This window comes from Rhinolophus hipposideros (genome assembly GCF_964194185.1).
Source record: "Rhinolophus hipposideros genome assembly, chromosome: 19".
NCBI classification, from domain to species: Eukaryota; Metazoa; Chordata; class Mammalia; order Chiroptera; family Rhinolophidae; genus Rhinolophus; species Rhinolophus hipposideros.
In genome coordinates, this window is record NC_138065.1 from 24,958,574 (window position 1) to 24,977,637 (window position 19,064).

The 19,064-nt window shown below is 40.2% G+C and overlaps 1 protein-coding gene across 6 annotated transcripts in view; it reads right to left on the minus strand.

Annotated features, from left to right (window-relative positions):
- RIPOR2 (RHO family interacting cell polarization regulator 2) overlaps nt 1–19,064 on the minus strand; it is a 115,293-nt gene that overhangs the window by 43,368 nt on the left and 52,861 nt on the right. For all 6 annotated transcript variants that reach the window (XM_081026656.1, XM_081026657.1, XM_081026659.1 and 3 more), the window contains exons 2-7: nt 14,741–14,867; nt 10,652–10,807; nt 9,837–9,915; nt 8,334–8,357; nt 7,201–7,254; nt 3,770–3,919 (exon numbers count right to left, since the gene is read on the minus strand). In XM_081026656.1, coding sequence (XP_080882782.1) covers nt 3,770–3,919; nt 7,201–7,254; nt 8,334–8,357; nt 9,837–9,915; nt 10,652–10,807; nt 14,741–14,867 — 590 coding nt within the window. The remainder of the gene's footprint in view (nt 1–3,769; nt 3,920–7,200; nt 7,255–8,333; nt 8,358–9,836; nt 9,916–10,651; nt 10,808–14,740; nt 14,868–19,064) is intronic.

A 19,064-nucleotide genomic window follows, 5' to 3' on the forward strand; every position in this document is an offset into this window, starting at 1 on the left:
TGTTAACGCTATAAGATGACTGTTAATTTTCTTAGTTGTAATAATGATATGTGGTTATATACCACATACCATTCACAGATCTGTGCAAAAAATATTTATGGGGTGAAATATCATGATATCTACAGCTTACTGTCAAATGACTCAGCAAAAATAAATAAATAAGTAAGTAAATAAGTAAATAAATAAATATATAAATAAATAAGAGCTGTAGTCGCACAACAGCCTAGCCAACTGTCCCTCCATGTCTTTCCTTAAGGAAAGAAGAGTCTGTGAGACTGTGCCTTTCTGGGACTCTGTTCCATTCTTGTGTTTACACCTTATGTCTCTCTGTCTGGTCCCCAAAAGATGGTTTGCAGCCAAAGATGGGTAAGATGTCTCATGGGAGATACAACCTAAGCCAGGCGGAACCGAGTGGGGACCCCCAATGAGCTGCCTTAGAAAAATATGGAAAGGGGCCTTGCCTCCCCTTGCCCCTGCCTGGGAAAAGCTGTTGTCAGCCCTGGCTTTTCCCTTGCACCTGTTTGTGAGAGAAATCATGAGGACAACAAAGATCAGTTCTCTCCACTTATCTCAACAGAGCTGTTACAATATGAGAGACTTGACCCTGAGAAGGTACCTACCTTAAGTAAGACATCATGGGGCCTTGTGCTTCGGCTGTTTGAAGATCAACATAATTGGTTTGGGATGTTTCTATAACGTGATAAGTGAGTCTCACAGACCATGCCAAAAGCACTGCTCCTCCCTTGCATACTTATCAATAAAAGCCTCCAGTTGGCTTTATTCGGGGCTCCAGTCCTCTGAGACTGAGAGACCCCTGGCCTTCGGAGAGATTTAACTGCATTAAGTCTCTGTTTCTTTCTTAAAAACTTAACCCAACCCCCCCTTCTCGCACCCTCACTGCCCTTGTTGTGGGGGATGCGACCAAGAGCTTATGGAAGGGGGGAAGCAAATATAGCAAAATGTTACCAATTGTTAAATCTAGGTGAAAGTATGTGGTGTTCCATATACTAGTCTCCACTTTTCTGTAGGTTTGAAGTTTTTCTTTAAAAAATTTGGCGCAAAAAGAGTACAGGGGCTCAATTTTACTCAAAATGAGTGAGGCAGAGTTCCTGCTGCAATGCCACAGCACCCCAAAAATGATTCCTGGGTCTGACCAGAATCTGTCTTCTCCCTATAATGTAAGGGAACAGTAGCGGCAGAAGGAACAACACCATTTATGCTTCAGGTTAGATACGTAACTACGTTCACCTTACTTGCTCAGTATCTGAGGATCTAAACAGAGCAATCAGAGGTAGAAATCAAAAGGAAAAGTGCCGTGGCCAGGGGCTGTCTCAGTGAGGTTCTTCTGCAGCTTGGCCAGTTAAGCTTTTGGTGCCATCTCTGCTATCCTAAGCAGCAGTCCCCATTCCAGCCCCTAAGGTGGCACCTGCAAGCTTCTCCCACAGCAAGGCTGGAGGCGTGGGGCGGCCTCTCCTAACCCACAGCCAGCTCAGTGAGCATGGACAGAAATGGCTTCATCATGAGTATTTTTTGCTGAGGATCGATTTATAAGGCTAGAGGTTCTGATTCTTATTTGTTCCTTTGTTCTGCTCCAAATGATCCCTCTCCTGAAAGCTTTTAGTACCTCAACAAGCTTAGCAAAGCTGGGGGGAACTTCCTGAAGTTTGAGCTCTGTGCAGCTTGAAAGCTTTGAAAACAGTCTCGGTATCATAAACCAATTTTCTCCCTCAGAGCACTGGGCATCTCTGTGATGGAATGAATTTACAATTTCCAGAAATATCAACAATGTTATCATATATGTCAAGATTGCTGCCATATCTTGGAAAATGGGGGGCAGCTAGTTTAACAGTTGAGGACATCCATGGTCAGAATTTTCTTTTGTCTCACCCAAGTACCCATTGATGAATATTGCTGCACTTGCAAAGGCACCCAGAGCATCCTGCCCTAACCGTCCTTTGTGATAAAATCTTGTTTGTTTTTCTTGGTTATGTGAAGGTACAAAATCACCTGATGCCAAGAGATGTATGAAGCTACAGAAGTCCTCGACTTCTTTATTCTCTAAGGCAGCCCTTTCTCTTGCTGAAATTACACCCTAGATCTTTGAGTTTGTGAGCAAAGTATGAGGCCATGTCTTGTCCTTTGACCAAAGGTGGGTATTTCTGAAATGACCTGCAAATGTTCAAGGACAGGCAGCTCTTACAGGCGGCTGGTCAATTATCTGCTGGGGGACTGTAAACAGCCTCAATAATTGGCAACAGCTCTTTTGATTTCAGAGACATGAAGAAATGAGGTCTAATGAATTGGGGTTGCTTCTAAGCCAGAGGTTCTCAACCTGTGGGTACATCAATTTGGGTGGGGAAAAAATGTCCCTATGTCATGAAGATGGAAACAAGCCATAGCAGTATTATTAGTGCTTATGACTTTGACACTGACGGAAATCATATATATATTCATTTCACATCATTTCTTGATTTTCATTTCTTGAAAAATCAGATATTTTTCACTCCTTTGAATTTCACAATTTCAAATAACTAGTGCCATTGGTATAGATCAATTTAATTTGATGTGTTAACAAAGCAGCAACATAGCACTGTATCACATATTTGATTTCTAAAATATTTTAATAACTGTACTGTTAATAATGAAACAATTATATATCAATGTAATTTGTTTCCTTTGAATTCCTATGTATTTTATTTTCTGCATTTAAAAAGCATTATTCTGAAAGAGGCACTTAGTTAAAGAAGCCCAGTTTTAGACCATGAAGAGACAAAGTTAGTGCAGACAAGAGGCAGTGCTGGAGTGTACATAAAAATCGATCCTGCACAAGTCATCCAAGAGGTTTCCCCCAACCCCCACCCCTGCCAATCCCAGGGCTGAGACAGATGCCCACCTCTGGGAATTGTCCAAAGACCCCCATCAGGCTGATGACCTCACTCATGAAATTTGACCTCTGTACGACTCATGGGATAGTGAGAAGTGCAGCTTTAATAATTCAGTCATTTTATCAAAGACATTGATATTAGGTGACCCAGGGAAAAGCAAAAACCTCCCTGTGTCATGTGTTTGAGCCCAGAAGACAGTGAGAAACCAGGACAGCACACTTCTGTTCAGTGTTCTTTGTCTCATCTTTTTTAAGATAGAAGGGGAATTTCTTACAATAAACTGTTCATAGGAAGAAGGGTTAGTGACACCCAACATCCATGGTGATCTTAACCACAAGGTTCAACTTCTGGGCATAAAGTTCGATGAGACTGTATACTAGAATTTGGAAGTACATTTAAATGATAAAAACCAGGGCATTGTGACTTAGTCATTCACTAAAATCATCAAAAAGCATTTGTAGTCCACTTGTGCAGACACTGTATAGGGCAGCATGGAGCACACACAGAACTGTAAGGCTTGGTCAGTGAATGGCTTCGTAGTGACTAACATCTTGTGGTTTTACAAGTGCACAAATAGGCTTATTACAAGGCACCAGAGATGATTGCCTGACAGGTGACTCTTATGGACTGACAAAGGCATATGCTCTGGAGTCCAGTGAAGGCAATAAGAAAAATACAACCAATGAACTACCCAAGAGTCATTTTAAACAATTCTACTGATGGACTCAAAAAAGATAAAAAGCGAGAGGCAAATAGTAAAATGTATCTCTCTGAAGAGCAGAATGAGGTTACCATCCCTGGCGTTGCCATCCCTTTTTCTTGGCAGTTACCCACATTCACAGCAGGCCAGGTGGGGCTGGGCAGCTGAGCAGGTGAGCACATACCTCTGTGTACTCTTTGAAGCTCCGGTTGATCTCTGACAGACTCTCCCGGGCGGCCTTGCTGGCAGGGGACATTGCGAAGGCTTGCTTCATTTTGCTGGCACCATCTTGGAGGCGTCTTTGGATACAATAAGCTTCATAGAGCTCATCTACCTGCCAGGATCAAACAGGAAACACAAGGGAGGTAAGTACTGATCACACTTGAAAAAAATTACACAGGCCATTGTTAAGTGCTTAAGACACTTCCAGGGCCAGCGGGGTGGCTCAGGCGGTAGGAGCTCCGTGCTCCTAACTCCGTAAGGCTGTCGGTTTGATTCCCACATGGGCCATTGGGCTCTCAACCACAAGGTTGCTGGTTCAACTCCTCTAGCCCCTCAAGGGATGGTGGGCTCCGCCCCCTGCAACTAAGATTGAACACAGGCACCTTGAACTGAGCTGCCGCTGAGCTCCCGGATGGCTCAGTTGGTTGGAACGCATCCTCTCAACCACAAGGTTGCCGGTTCAACTCCCGCAAGGGATGGTGGGCTGCGCCCCTTGCAACTAGCAACGGCAACTGGATCTAGAGGTGAGCTGCGTCCCCCACAACTAAGACTGAAAGGACAACAACTTGACTTGGAAAAAGTCCTGGAAGTACACACTGTTCCCCAATAATGTCCTGTTCCCCTTCCCCAATAAAATCTTTAAAAATAAATAAATAAATAAAAAGACTGTTACTGACCTCAATGAGGATACTCTTGGAGAAGTGTCATCCTTTTAGACAGAGACCTATCATTTTTGTTTTAGCCACTATGATTCATTTTCTACTTCAAAGCAGATTTTACTCTGTCTTTTTACCCAATTACACAAGATGAAAATGAACTTAACATGCGTGGACTGTGTGAGACTATGGGATAATGTAGATAGGAGCCTCCTATATATGCAACAAACACTAGAAGAGTTCATATAGTTTCACATGAGGTAAAAACTTCGTAGTATACTCAGCTATTACCACTGTATTTTAAGACAGTGTCATAAGGTGATAGTCACACTTTCAGATTTAGCATTTTTTTTAATTAAAAAAGAACTAGAGACTATTTACTGAAAATGATTTTTGTAAAGTCTTGCTTAGCTCAACAATAAAGAGAGAAAATGAAGTTAGGTTATTCTTAAATTAGGGTGAAGCACAATTGTCAAAACTTATCCAACTGAACACTTAAGAACTGTGATATTTCTTGTATCTAAATTATACCATAATAAAAAAAAATAGAAGCAATGGAAATGAAAATTTTCCCTGCTACACCTCTACATTTATGCTTCTAAACAATCATATACCCTTTTGCAAATGACTACTGATCACACTCTATAGAAGCCTGTTATCACTTAATGGTTCTCAAGCACCCAAGGTTATTTTGACACCAGGGCACGTTTGGCAACATCTGGACACATTTTTCAGTGTCACAGCTGGGAAGTGCTACTGGCATCTAGTAACTGGTAAAAGCCAGGGATGCTGCTAAACATCTATAATGCAGAGAACAGTCCCCCTACAACAAAGAATTATCTCCAAATATCAGTAGTGCTGAGGTTGAGAAAACCTGTTCTAAAGTTAATTCCTGATGATATTTATCTTTATAGTCTTATACTATTGTTTTCATTAAATAGCAACCTATCTTAGCCAAATGGAGTTAAACTTTAGGATAAAGGATAACTGTACTCACCTGAGCAGAAATCGGCCCATCTGCAGGCAAGCATCTGCATTACCTATAAGCCAGCAGTGGCTCTCATCAAATAAACTAATTAACTGACTCATTCAATTAAATTTAATTTGTTAGGCATCCTGTGTATATGGTGCTGCAAAAAGAGTACTACCAACCTTTAATAACCACTGGGATTGGCATATCCATCAGTGATGCACACAAGATGGATAAACACACACCTGCCTAATACTGATTTGGTTTTCTTGCTTTTTTCAAATTAAACAGTGAGTAACTTGTAAAAGCTTGCCTACCACATAAATACTTTCTAATGGATGCCATTAATAAAAATACAGGTCAAAAATAAAACTATTTTTGAGTTTAGCAGAAACAGAAGCAATTTCAGATCTGCCTAGGTAATAGATACCTTTCAAAGTGGGAATGTACAAAGGTAGTAGCATATACATACGAAATCATCATAGAATTTTAAAAGGAGAAGATTCGTAGGATCATCGAGACTGAATACATGCACCTCCCGAGCCTCATTTCACAGAGTAGAAAGCCAAGGTCCACATAGATGATACAGCCCAGTGAATATGATGGGGAAACTGACCTTAAAATGGTTCCCTGCCACGTGGACCTGAGCTAAAATGGTGGCCCCAGCTGAGAGAGAAGTCCCCAGCCTAAGCCCCAGCCCACTTCCGCATTACCCCTCCAAGCCACACGTTGAGCCAATCACCAGATGACACCTACCCCTTCCCTGACTCAAGGAAGTCCCCAACTCATAAAAACCTGCTCAAAACCTTGCTAGGGGCTCAGTCTTTTGGGAAGGATCCCGCTGAGCCCGCCAGCGTAATAAAACTGTGTTCTCCCTGATCTCTGCGTGCCACTTGAGTTTCTCGGTCCTTGCCGTTTTTCTGCAACAAATACGGGGCAGAGCTGGGACTAGAACCTAAGGCATCTGACTCCTAGTAGAGAGATCTGCTAAACCCTGCAGTCTCTCCACTTGGAAGAGAGTTTGATGTATGTAGATGGGAACAGGAATTGTGACTGGTGTGATTTAGTAGCTCCCAATGGGAGACTTTTTCTAGGTTGCACTAGTATCTCCTGATGGCGTTCAGAACAAGGGTGACAGCCCTGCTCCCCACTAGACTGAGTGGACCATCCATAAACTATTTTTAGGGTTCAAGGCTGGATGTCAGGGACCCTGACAAACTGGTGCATGTCTAGGGGGCACTAAAGATGAAAAGATAGCTGGAAACCATGCCACATAAAGAAGAGTGGAAGGAGCTAAGAACTTGAGAAAGATTTAGGGAGGTACTGACAGCTGTCTTTAAGTGCTTTAAAAGCCTTCATGAAGAAGTTTATGGGGTACCAGGTTGTATGTGGGACCATACTGAGAAGTTAGGGAAGCATGATGTTTTTTGTAGGGTCAGTTTGGTTCAGTCTTATCTCTCACCAGACTATCTTGAGACTAAGCCCTCCACCAGGCATGCTGCATGTTACATGGGAATCTCTTAATCATGTTTGTTGAACTGAAGTAGAGTCATAGCTGTGCTAGATTAATTAGGCTCTCCAATCTCATTTCTTCTCTATTTTTTTCTCTATTTTTACTGCCTATTGGAAGACTTGATTGCGAATCAGCTTAGGAGTCAATTCAATAAGAAATTCTCCATGGACTAGATGCTATGCTTAGGCCAAAGTTGTATTGATCAGTAAGTAAGAACTGAAAAATAGAGGCAAAGACAACAGGAACTTCAATACCTTACTAATGTGAAACTCCAGGCGTCTCATGTATCTCTCAATCGTTTTAATTTGCTGGAATTAAAAGAAGAAGTTTGAGAAAGTACAGCCATTTACAGTTCAATTAATCTAGATGTGTGAGAATATCTTTATCATCTCATACTCAAAAGAACCAGAAAAGGCTAAATATTTCCCTCTTATCTGTTGCTATTTTAGAGATTCCCTAGTATTAATTTGGGAAGTATTTTTAAAAAATAGTAAATAAATATTCTGAGAGAGAAACTTGAGTTGGTTATTGGAATCCTTGTGTTTCACATCAAGGGAGGCCCACCAAATGGAATGCACCAGACTTCTGGCAGCAGTATCATATTGGAGTATAACTGAATTCCTTTATAACAACATATTTTATTAGTTTGAAGATACACATTTTTCCCTCCACATTTTAGTGTCTCTGAAATTGAGGTGCATTTTACAAGTGCCGTTGCTTGTGCATTCTCAGAGATAATCACAGTTATTTATGTGTCATCACTTCATTTGAGTATACATATTATTATTACATGCATTAAATTTAATTACTCTTTCAAATGTTTGCAAACAGATTATACTATAATTCAGCATTAAAGGCATTGTATATGAAAGGCATGAAAAGAGACAGCATCATATATAACTAAAAAAATTACATTTAAAATAGGCCTAAAAGCTTTGTTACTAAATATAAAATACAAATTTGAAGTGAAAAGAAAGGACTGTGTCATAGTTTAATTAGAATCATTTTTTTTTCTTAGTGGCACATAAAATAATGGTGTGTTTTCCAATCAAAGATGTCTTTGATTTGATGAAATATGATAGTTTACATTTAGATAGAAGACAGGGAAGGACTTCCAAACACTTTGGAGTTCTGAAGCTTTTCAGCACACTGAGAAATCTTACAGCCAGGTGGCATTTTTATGAAAGTGATCTTAAACATGGATTGGATCTGCAGATCATAGTACTTATTCATCATCTCATTAGATAAAAGCATGAATTTTTCTGGGATTAGAAAAATCATCAGTTCTCTAGTATCTTACTGTTATCTAAGAGGGGATCACTGGCCTCTACTCAAGGACACAGGGTTTTATTTTTCAGTAACACCCGAACATGGAACAATAACTTACCTTGTCTAGGTCATAGAGCACGCCCTAAAATAAAAAAAAGGAGTATCTGGATTAAAACATATCTTTCTCAAAATTGTTACTGAAATTAACAGAGGGTTTTAGTCTGTATTTCTGCGTTGTCAGTGAAATAATGATCAGCCTTGTAAAGTTCACTGGGTTTTTTGATATTTGCTTTAAAAGAGTAAAGCTCCAGGCTATTTTAAATACCAGTAAGAATACTTTTAAGAGTCCCTATTTATTTATATACTCCATGTCTCCAGAATTCCACCCAGTTCCGTCTGCCCCTTGGAAGCTTTAAGGATTTCACATGCTTTGAGCTCTTCTCTCTTACATATTAAGGGGCATATAAATTCATGTTCATTTTTTAATTTTTTAAGAATAAATAATATAATAAAATGTAACAATGATATATGTGTTAAAAAAATACTTGCATTCCTGCTTAAACATGTAAAATTGGTACTTATGGAGGGTCCTTGAGGGTGGTAATGTGCTTTTCACAAATTATTTTTAAAGCAAGTCCATTTCCTGTGTGCTCACAGTATCACAGTGGAATCAGTACTTCCCCACATCCCCCATGGAGAGGGTTTTTATGGAATGTTATATCTTTCCTTCCACTCACCATTGTTCTCCAAGGAGGGACACTGGTTGCCCATTGAGGATACTCAAGAGCATTCAAAAACTCTTAAGGCCATTCCATAAGGAGCTCCACATAGATAGGGGCCATTTATCCTCTAACATCATTAGGATATAAAACCCTTAACTTCTATAAAGCCTTTAACCTCTAGACATTGAAAAAAACAATATGCATTTTAGCGCTTCTCCTAAAAAAGAAAAAATAGCAGCTATTAATGAATAGCTATACTTCCTGGAAATATGTAGACTTTCACTGGGCTTTCTGATGCCCTGAAACATTAAGATATTATCATTTAGAACTGAACAAAGTCATTTAAAATTGTGTATACATTAGAAACACCTCTCCAACCAGACAAGTTATCAAAATTCATTAGAAAAGAGGAAATTTGCAAGCATCTCAAAGAATGCAATGTGTAGTTCAACTGGCTCAAGGACTCCTCCAACTTCTCCTAAGTTTATTGAGCCTCCTTTCCTTCTCTGACATCACTACCTGTTACATTTTTTAAATACCAGAGATAAAGCTAAAGTTCTGGATTCCCAATTCTGTACTAATAATATGCTAGGGAAATCCCAACTTTTCATTTCTTTTTATTATTCAAGGGAAGGGGTATAGGGAGGTTTTTTTTTTTTTTTTTAAGTATTTTTCCTGATTATAAAGTTCATCTGCATAAACGTGCTTGGAAAACACTTAAGCATATCAAGAATAAAGCATTCAAATACATCAGGAAGCAGATAGTATTTTGCCCGTTGGATCTGTTTTTCTTGAAGATTCTTCCTCATCCCCATCCCCATTTAGTAGAAGATACTTAGCTAAAAAAAAAAACAAAACAAAACGCTGTGTTAACATCTTGATGACTGGGTGGTACCTACCAGGCGAGAGTTTCTTCTCATATCTTTTAACTGAGCTGTCAACTTGTCCAACTCCGTCTGGTGAACCTCCAGATATTCACTGCAAAGATAAGACAAGGTATAATTATGAACTTTGTGACTGTCAAGTGAAATCTGGTGTTGCTGACCTTTTCCTTCTGAAGAGATTAAGAATCTGAACCTCACTCTGTGGAGGGCAGAGTTGGTGGGGAAGGGGCACTATATTTTACCAATCTCTCAACATTATGAAAGCTCTAGTAATTGCATCTGATACTATCCAGATGATCAAAAAGAAGAACCCCCATGAGGTTGAAAGCCCAGAAAAGAAAAAAACAATGAGGAGGGAAAGGGCCAAAAAACTATGGAGTCCAGCCTAGGTCTGGGCTCACAGAATTCTATTTAATGCAATACAACACCGACTGTAGATGTGTCACCAAACATTGGGGAAGTTTTATTCTGGATAAATAATCCCTATAATATACTCGTGAAAGTTTCAGAACCCTTCTTCAGCAAACTTTAAAATAGATCTGCCTGTCCACCATGGTTTAAATGGAATCCAATACTATACAGAGTTCAATATAAACCCATTACTTTTTCAGGTCTCCTTCAATGTTACGGACATCATGTTGAAACCCAATAAATTTCACATTTTTGGGACTCATTTAAGGCTTCCTTGATGATGGTAGGAGAATAAAATATCTACTATAGAAATAGACATTAAAAATTATCTCATAAACTTGTTTTACCTTTGACCCCCACCTTCCCAACACTCTAGAAAGGAAAAAGTTTCAATGCATTGTTAGGTTTCATGTTCTTACTCAAGTCCACTTTTCAAGGTCCTGTAAACCTGTTCCATCCTTTTAGGTTGAGGCTCTTTGGGAGGGCTGTTGTTTTTGTGTCCTAAATTGTGCATTTTCTTCAGTTTGGCCTGAGGCTTCTTGAGAGCAGAGGTATTTTCAACGAAGGAGTTACATCTATGGAAAGAGAAAAGAAATTGTGAGTCTCAGGCATCCAAAAGGATTTGACGAACGAAATTCCTTTTAATCATCTTGTGTTTATATTTGTGTCTTTTGGGGAAGGTAACATTCCCTTATATAGTAATAGATCTGAACCATCCTACACCAAAATCTGTTCCTTGGTCTTGGTGATAATTTTTTTGAATCTGACACCAAAAGTAAAAGCAACAAAAGCAAAAATAAACAAGTGTGGCTACATCAAACTAAAAAGCTTCTGAACATCAACAAAATAAAAAGGCAATGGGAGGGCAGGCCCGGTGGCTCAGGTGGTTAGAGCTCTATGCTCCTGACTCCGAAGGCTGCTGGTTCAATTCCCACATGGGCCAGTAGGCTCTCAGCCACAAGGTTGCCAGTTCAATTCCTCGAGTCCCTCAAGGAATGGTGGGCAGCGCCCCCTGCAACTAAGATTGAACATAGAACCTTGAGCTGAGCTGCTGCTGAGCTCCCAGATGGCTCAGTTGGTTGGAGCAAGTCCTCTCAACCACATGGTTGTCTGGTTCGACTCCCTCAAGGGATGGTGGGCTGTGCCCCCTGCAACTAGCAATGGCAACTGGACCTGGAGCTGAGCTGTGCCCTCCACAACTAAGACTGAAAGGACAACAACTTGAAGCTGAATGGCACCCTCCACAACTAAGATTGAAAGAACAACAACTTGACTTGGGAAAGAAAAAAAAAAGTCCTAGAAGTACACACTGTTCCCTTCCTCCAATAAAAAAATAATCTTAAAAAAAAAAAGGCAATGGGAGAAAATATTTGCAAATCACTTTGGTAAGGGATTAATATCCAAAATATATAAAGAGCTCATACAACTCAATAGCAAAACATCAAACAGTTTGATTAAAAAATGGGTAGAGGACCTCAGGAGACATTTTCCCAAAGATACAGATGTCCAACAAGTACACGAAAAGGTGCTCATCATCACTAATCATAAGGAAAATGCAATTCAAAACCACAATGAGATATTATTGCACACCTGTTAGAATGGTTATTATCTAAAAGACAAGGGATAACAAGTGTTGGTAAAGGTGTGGAAAATAAGAAAACCCTTGCACACTGTTGGTGGGAATGTAAATTGGTGCAGCCACTATGGAAAACAGTATGGAGGGTCCTCAAAAAAATTAAAAATAGGACTCCCATATGATCTAGGATTCCCATTTCTGGGTATTTGTCCAAAGAAAATGAAAATACTAACTTGAAAAGATATATGAGATGTGATTTAAAAATACCATGAATGTTTAAATAAAAAAATTTATTACAATAAAAGACACATTTCTCTTAATCCCCCTCAAAATACTCCCCCATGATTTGAACACACTTATCCCATCATTCTTGCCACTTTCTGAAGCAGTTCTAGAAGTCCTCTTTCATGAATTCTTTAATTGTGCTGTCGTGCTGCCTTGATGTCTTGAATTGGTTCAAAATGTTTACCTTTCATGGTCATTTTGACTTTGGGGAAGAGCCAGATGTTGCATGGTGCCTGATCCAGTGAATAAGGTGGATGAGGACACACCACATTTTTTTAAAATTAGTTTCAGGTGTACAAAACGATGTAATAGTTAGACATTTACACCCCTCACAAAGTGATAACTCTCCTCCCCCAATCTACCCCTTTGACATCGTATATAGCTGTTACAATTACATTGACTTTATTCCCTATGCTGTACTCCATATCCTGTGACTATAAATATATTAAATTATGGTTGACATTCAATATTATTCAGCTTTTGCTTCAGGTGTACTGTGCATCAGTGGTCAGACATCTACACAGTCCATGAAGTGGTCTCCCTAATAAGACAAGTGACGGGGCCGGCCTGGTGGCTCAGGCGGTTGGAGCTCCAAGCTCCTGGCTCCGAGGGCTGCTGGTTTGATTCCCACATGGGCCAGTGAGCTCTCAACCACAAGGTTGCCAGTTCAACTCCTCGACTCCCGCAAGAGATGGTGGGCAGCGCCCCCTGCAACTAATGATTGAACACGGCACCTTGAGCTGAGCTGCCACTGAGCTCCCGGATGGCTCAGTTGGTTGGAGCACATCCTCTCAACCACAAGGTTGCTAGTTTGACTCCCGCAGGGGATGGTGGGCTGCACCTCCTACAACTAGCGGCAGCAGCTGGACCTGGAACTGAGCTGTGCCCTTCACAACTAGGACTGAAAGGACAACAACTTGAAGCTGAATGACACCCTCCACAACTAAGATTGAAAGGAAAACAACTTGGAAAAAATCCTGGAAAAATACACACTGTTCCCTAATAAAGTCCTGTTCCCCTTCCCCAATAAAAAAATAAAGAAAAAAAGATAAGTGCCCATCTGACACCCTACAAAATGTAATGTTTTTATTTGACAGAAATTGTCATACCAGAAGTGATGTGTGACATGGAGCCTTTCCATGGTGATAAAAAGTACAGTGAATGCTGCTGATGAGTGCCATTCAATGGAAAGACAGAGATCTTCAATACAGGAAGGGGCGCATGGAACCTTAACAATGTGTGACAAGTTTTAACCTGTTTGGTGCAGTCAGTTGGGTGCGAGCTATGGTTGAGAGAAGGTGTGTTTTAAAGTGCTATAAATCATCCTCCATCATGACATTGCTCCGTGTCATACATCGCTTCTGTTATATGGCAATTTCTGTCAAATAAAAACATTATTATTAGTGTGTCTTCATCCACCTTATTCACTGGATCTGGTACCGTGCAACTTCTGGCTCTTTCCCAAAGTCAAAATGATTCAGGACATCGAGGCAGCCATGACAGTGCAACTAAAGACACTCACGAAAGAGGACTTCCAGAACTGCTTCAGAAAGTAGCATGAATGATGGGATAGGTGCATTTGAAGTAAGGGGGAGTATTTTGAGGGGGATTAATGGCAGTGTGTCTTTTACTGTGATAATTTTTTTTTATTTAAACATTCACCGTATTGTTTGATCACACCTTGTATGTATCCCCACGTTCACTGCAGCATTATGGAAGCAACCTGTGTCCATCAATAGATGAATGCATAAAGAAGATGTGGTACATATATACAATGAAATATTATTCAGTTATAAAAAGAATGAAATCTTGCCATTTGTGACAACATGGATGGACCTCGAGTGCATTATGCTAGGTGAGATAAGTCAGAGAAAGATAAATACCTACGATCTCTTATATGTGGAATCTAAATAAAACAAACAAACCCCCCCCAGTAGCTCATAGATACAGAAAGCATGTTGATGGTTACCAAAGGTGGGGGTTGGAGGTGGGCTAAATGGGTGGAGGAGGTCAAAAGGTAAAAAGAAAAAAAGGTAGCATTTCAAACTAGAGAGAAAAGCACTACCATATATGGTATTGCAATGGATATATGAAAGGCCTTTACTGTTCTATAAGAAAATACATCAATGTCCACCCCCAAAATATGTAATAGACTTGCCTTAACTGGTTATTCCCAAAGCAAATACTAAGGGGGAAAAAAACTTATGAAAGGACATTTAACCTCATTAGGGATGATATAAGAGACCGGAGAGATTTTTAGAAAATGCTCAATATCAACAAATGTATGAAAAAATGCAAATCTTTTGTTGCTAGTTAAAGGATAAATGGGTTCAAACATTTGGAGGCACTTTGGTAATATTTATCAAAAGACCTTAAAAAAGGGTGGAGGGGTGGAAGTAGGGAAAGCTATATATGTATATTGGTAGCTTAACCTAAATATTTAGCCATCTTTTTTTCTTTTTTTTTTTTGGTAGGAGGAGTTCTAAATGCTAGAAAAGAAACGACAGCACTTAATTTTGGTATGTTACATCTTTGGTATATTTCATGTGTGTATTGATAAGGCCACATGCCCACAGACCCTCTTCACAGAATCAAAGCTTGCATCCTCCTCAAGCTGCATCCCAGGAGAGAACCACGCATGACTTGCCTAGATCGTCTCTCCTGAAGGCCGCTGAATCCCGCAAACGACTGGCTTCTAATGATGCCATTGGGCCCTCCCGGGGAGAAGGACTGGGATCCTACAAACATATTTTCTGGGAGTCGGGCTGGTAGTCCTGTAAGACAAGGGAAAGATTATGGTAAATTACAGACAGGTTCAGACAGAAAACACACTTGTGAGAAAAGGTGTGACTCTAGGTCTGGTGGGGTGAGTCATGAGGCCGTTAGATGCTAGTAAAGCTTCTTTCTGCCACGTTCTTTTTAAGCCAAAGGGTTCACTTTCAGGCGAAAAAACAAAAAAACATAAAACCACCAAACCTACCTCCTGAGACATAAATAAAAATAAATTACATGCAATTATCAGTCACTTTAGGTCTCCTTCAGGGATTTTATTTCAAAATAAGTTTTCAACCATATCTTCAAAAAATCATGAAAATTTTGTAATGTTGACCTTCATTCAACAACAGTGAAAACGCAGAAATAGGCCAAGTCAAATTTTCAGCCAGGTCCTGCATCACATTCAAAACACAGTCAGGTCATAGGGTAGAATTTGACACTTAGAAGTCATAAGACTAAAAACACAAGGTTTCTTTAGAGATGAACTTACTTAAATTTGTTCTCTCTGTTTCTACCCTGAAGTATATTTGGAAAGATAAGATTGTATCGCTATGGTGGCTGTGCAAAAGAAGAGAGAAAGAGCGCCCACAAAAGCAGTGATAATCTAGGTTATGATAAGAACCTGAGAAAAGGGGGGCGGCTGGTAAGCTCAGTTGGTTAGAGTGTGGTGCTGATAGCACCAGGGTTGCCGGTTCGATCCCCACATAGGCCAATGTGAGGGAAAAGAAAAAAAAAAGAACCTGAGAAAAGAGACAAGAAAGGAAAGAGAAAAATACAGCAAAAAACACACCCCAGTCCAGTCACTTGCTCCCTTTGGTAAAGGCTTACCATGACTGACCAAGATACACTGTCAAAACACAACTTCAGCTAGACAGAAGCCCAAGGTTAGTTCCTCCAGAAGATTAGTTCCTCCAGAAGACTGCCCTAGGCTGTTAGGTACTTCTATTTCCTTGAGATCAGGAAGAGTCAGAGCACATACCACTATCTTAGCAGGTGACCTCAGTCCAGAGAAGGGGGGCTCTCAGGAGAAAGGGGAGGCAACTACAGTCCAGATTGAGAAATTCTGCAGTGGACAGACACCACGCTGGTGAGCTTGAATAGCATCAATTGCCCTTTAAAGACCTGGCCTATGAGTAAAGCTGAAAAACGACAGCAGCAGAACTCTTGTAGTCCATCTAGATGTGATGGAAAAGCCAATTTCATTATATATACCCTACTCAAAACTATTCAAAGTAGCTCTGCCAAAGGAAAAGAGGTTTGAGTGAATAGTTTCCCCAGAGAGGACACAGCCTCCTCCCCCGTGCTGCTGCAGGTCTTTAAATCTCCTTCGCCCCTCACCAGGAACCCCAGAAGAAAGCAGCTCTGGAGGTCCTATGCATTCTTGCAGGTATTGGTGCTGACTCACTAGGCAATAGGCTTGCTCTTTGATCTGGGTGGGACGTGAATCCCACCCATTCCGGTGAGGCTGAAGTGGAGGTGTGGAGGAGGGAGGGAAGCATTCTCTAGAATTTTTAAGACAATAAAGTGGAAGTATGTACGTGCAGTAAAATTACCATCTAGTGCATGAATGGCAGGATAAAAATGCAGTTGCAGATAAGGCTCTCTGGTTATTTCTCCCCATTCCCCAGGCTCAAAAAATAATCACGATTCACTTAAATCCTTAATGATGCTCTTCTAACTGCTCTTTGGTGCGTACTGAAAGGTCTGTCTACTTTTCATTGAAAACAACTTCTTAGGTTCATAAACCATGCTTGGGCTACCTTTGTGTCACATGCAAACTTGTAATAAATATCAAGAAAACACCGTAGTTTATGTTCTTTCTGTGCTCAATAATTTTATAACCAAAACCCACCTTACAGTCTCAATATGGCAAATTTTATTAGCATTGTATCTCACTTTGTCAATTATTGTTCAATAGGTCTACTGCATTATGGAACTCTTTGATCACAGGAAAAGACAAAAGTATTTGAAATATTTTAACTGTATGATTGTCTTGTATTCCCTAGAAATTATGTTTTTTTAAACCAAAAAGATTTTTTTCTCTTATTCATTGGATCACTAGTTTCAATTCCAGTATTGATGCCTGGCTCCCACACGTAGGCATTCTGATTTAATTAATATGGAATTTGACCTGGGTACTGGGATTTTGAAAAGGTCCCCAGGTGATTCTGATGTTCAGCAAAGAAAAGAAAAAAAGAAAAAAAATGATGCCGAGTTGGTTGACATTTTAAAACTTAAAATAATCTGCTATAATGTCTCAAATCCAACTTTTAAAATACGCTATTCAGTCCTTTTTTTTTTTTTTTTTAAAGAGTTTATTGGGGAAGGGGAGCAGGACTTTACTGAGGAGCAGTGTGTATTTCCAGGACTTTTTCCAAGTCAAGTTGTTGTCCTTTCAATCTTAGTTGTGGAGGGTGCTGTTCAGCTCCAAGTCCAGTTGCCGTTGATAGTTGTAGGGGGCGCAGCCCACCATCCCTTGCTGGAGTCGAGTTGAACCGGCAACCTTGTGGTTGAGAACACACTGGCCCATGTGGGAATCCAACCTGCAGCCTTCGGTGTTAGGAGCACGGAGCTCCAACTGCCTGAGCCACCGGGCCGGCCCTGCTATTCATTCTTAAATAAGCCTCTCTTTGCAAAGTTTAAATGTCTTGTTAAATGAATCAAACACAAGAAAGTAAAACACATGAGCTGGATTTTAAAATAACTTTTTCTTCCTCTTTTTCTGTAATAAGTAAGAAAGATTCTTGAGAACAAAACAAATATTTGTCTTAGACTCTAAGACTATAAAATGCTTTGGGGTGAGTAAAATTCTCAGAAACTTTTCATTATTTACATGTTGAATGGATGACCACAGGGAACATGTCTGGATAAGTGTTTTCAAAGTTCTGTTTTGCCTTTCTGATCTCAGAAATGATGATTATCTATCAGGAAATGATTTGGAGGAGAGCTGGTTTAAGCTGAGATCTCTATCCTGCCGTTAACTACCCTAAAGGCTGCTAGCACCACCCATAAAACAAAAAAGGTTATAAAATGAGCTTGTGTGCACACTTCACACAAAGTTAGGGTCTTGGAGAAAAGAAGGAGTAGGCTGGGATGGAGCAGATCTGAGTGATTAGGAACAAGAGCATACAAAACCATTTTCCTACCCCTAACTGAAGTAGTGGGGAGAGTTCTTTGCTGCTAGTCTTTCAGCGTCTGCATTTCTTCCCCAGTTGCAAGTTCTTTTGCAACTTTCTGTCATCATCTTTTTGACAACTCCACTCCCACCCTAAGTCTTGGCATCCTAAGTCTTCAGGCTGCTCTCTGGCTTTCTAGAAGTCCCACAGACCCATTTCTGCCTTGCTTCCAGGCAAAACCTCGGCTGAAGCTACACTACTCATTTTCAAGCTTTAAGGATTTAAACCAGTTAGCCATGCCAGAGTCATTTGCTTTTTAACAGGAGATGCTTCTTGGGACCAAAAGCCTTCACCTAAAGCAAGGACTATAGTAGAACTGCAGTATTACTGCTGGTAGGCATGCAAAGTGGTACCCAAAGTTTGCAGGACAATTTGGCATTGTCAATTTAAAATGTCAAAGACACTGGTCCTTTAACATGTTACAGCTACTCTTTGGTATCTCTTGTAGAGATAAACTCAAGTTCACAAAAAAACATATACAGGGATGATCATGACAGGTAACATAATAGCAGGAAAGTGGAAATGATATAAATGTTAATCATTATAGGAATGCTCAATATGTTATGGCGTAACCATGGGATAGAATACTATGTAGCAGTTAAAAACAATATGCCCACCTGACCTGAAGTCCTTGAGTCTGTTTAAATTATAAGGTAGCTCATCAAGTCAGCAGGCAGTTTTTAGAGAAGAGCCCCAAGCCCAGAGAACAGGATCTGGGGAGGGGGCTGAGACAGATAAAATGAGATCAAGGGATCGAGAGCTCCCCCCTCACCCAAGTCTCATGCCCTGTTTGGACCAGAAATAAAAGGTTGAACATAAGTACAGTTCAGAGGGGGAAGCAGCCAGCTATCTGGAGAATTTAGCGATAAGCTGACTTAAAAATAAATGGATGAGTGATAGAAATCAACCTAGGAGAGTTATTGGCAGGATGGGCAATAAAAGTCATTGTCACCTAGCAGACCCAGGTAACAGGCCCATGTTAGTTCTGCCAGTACAAGTAGAAAAAATGGAAGAAAAATA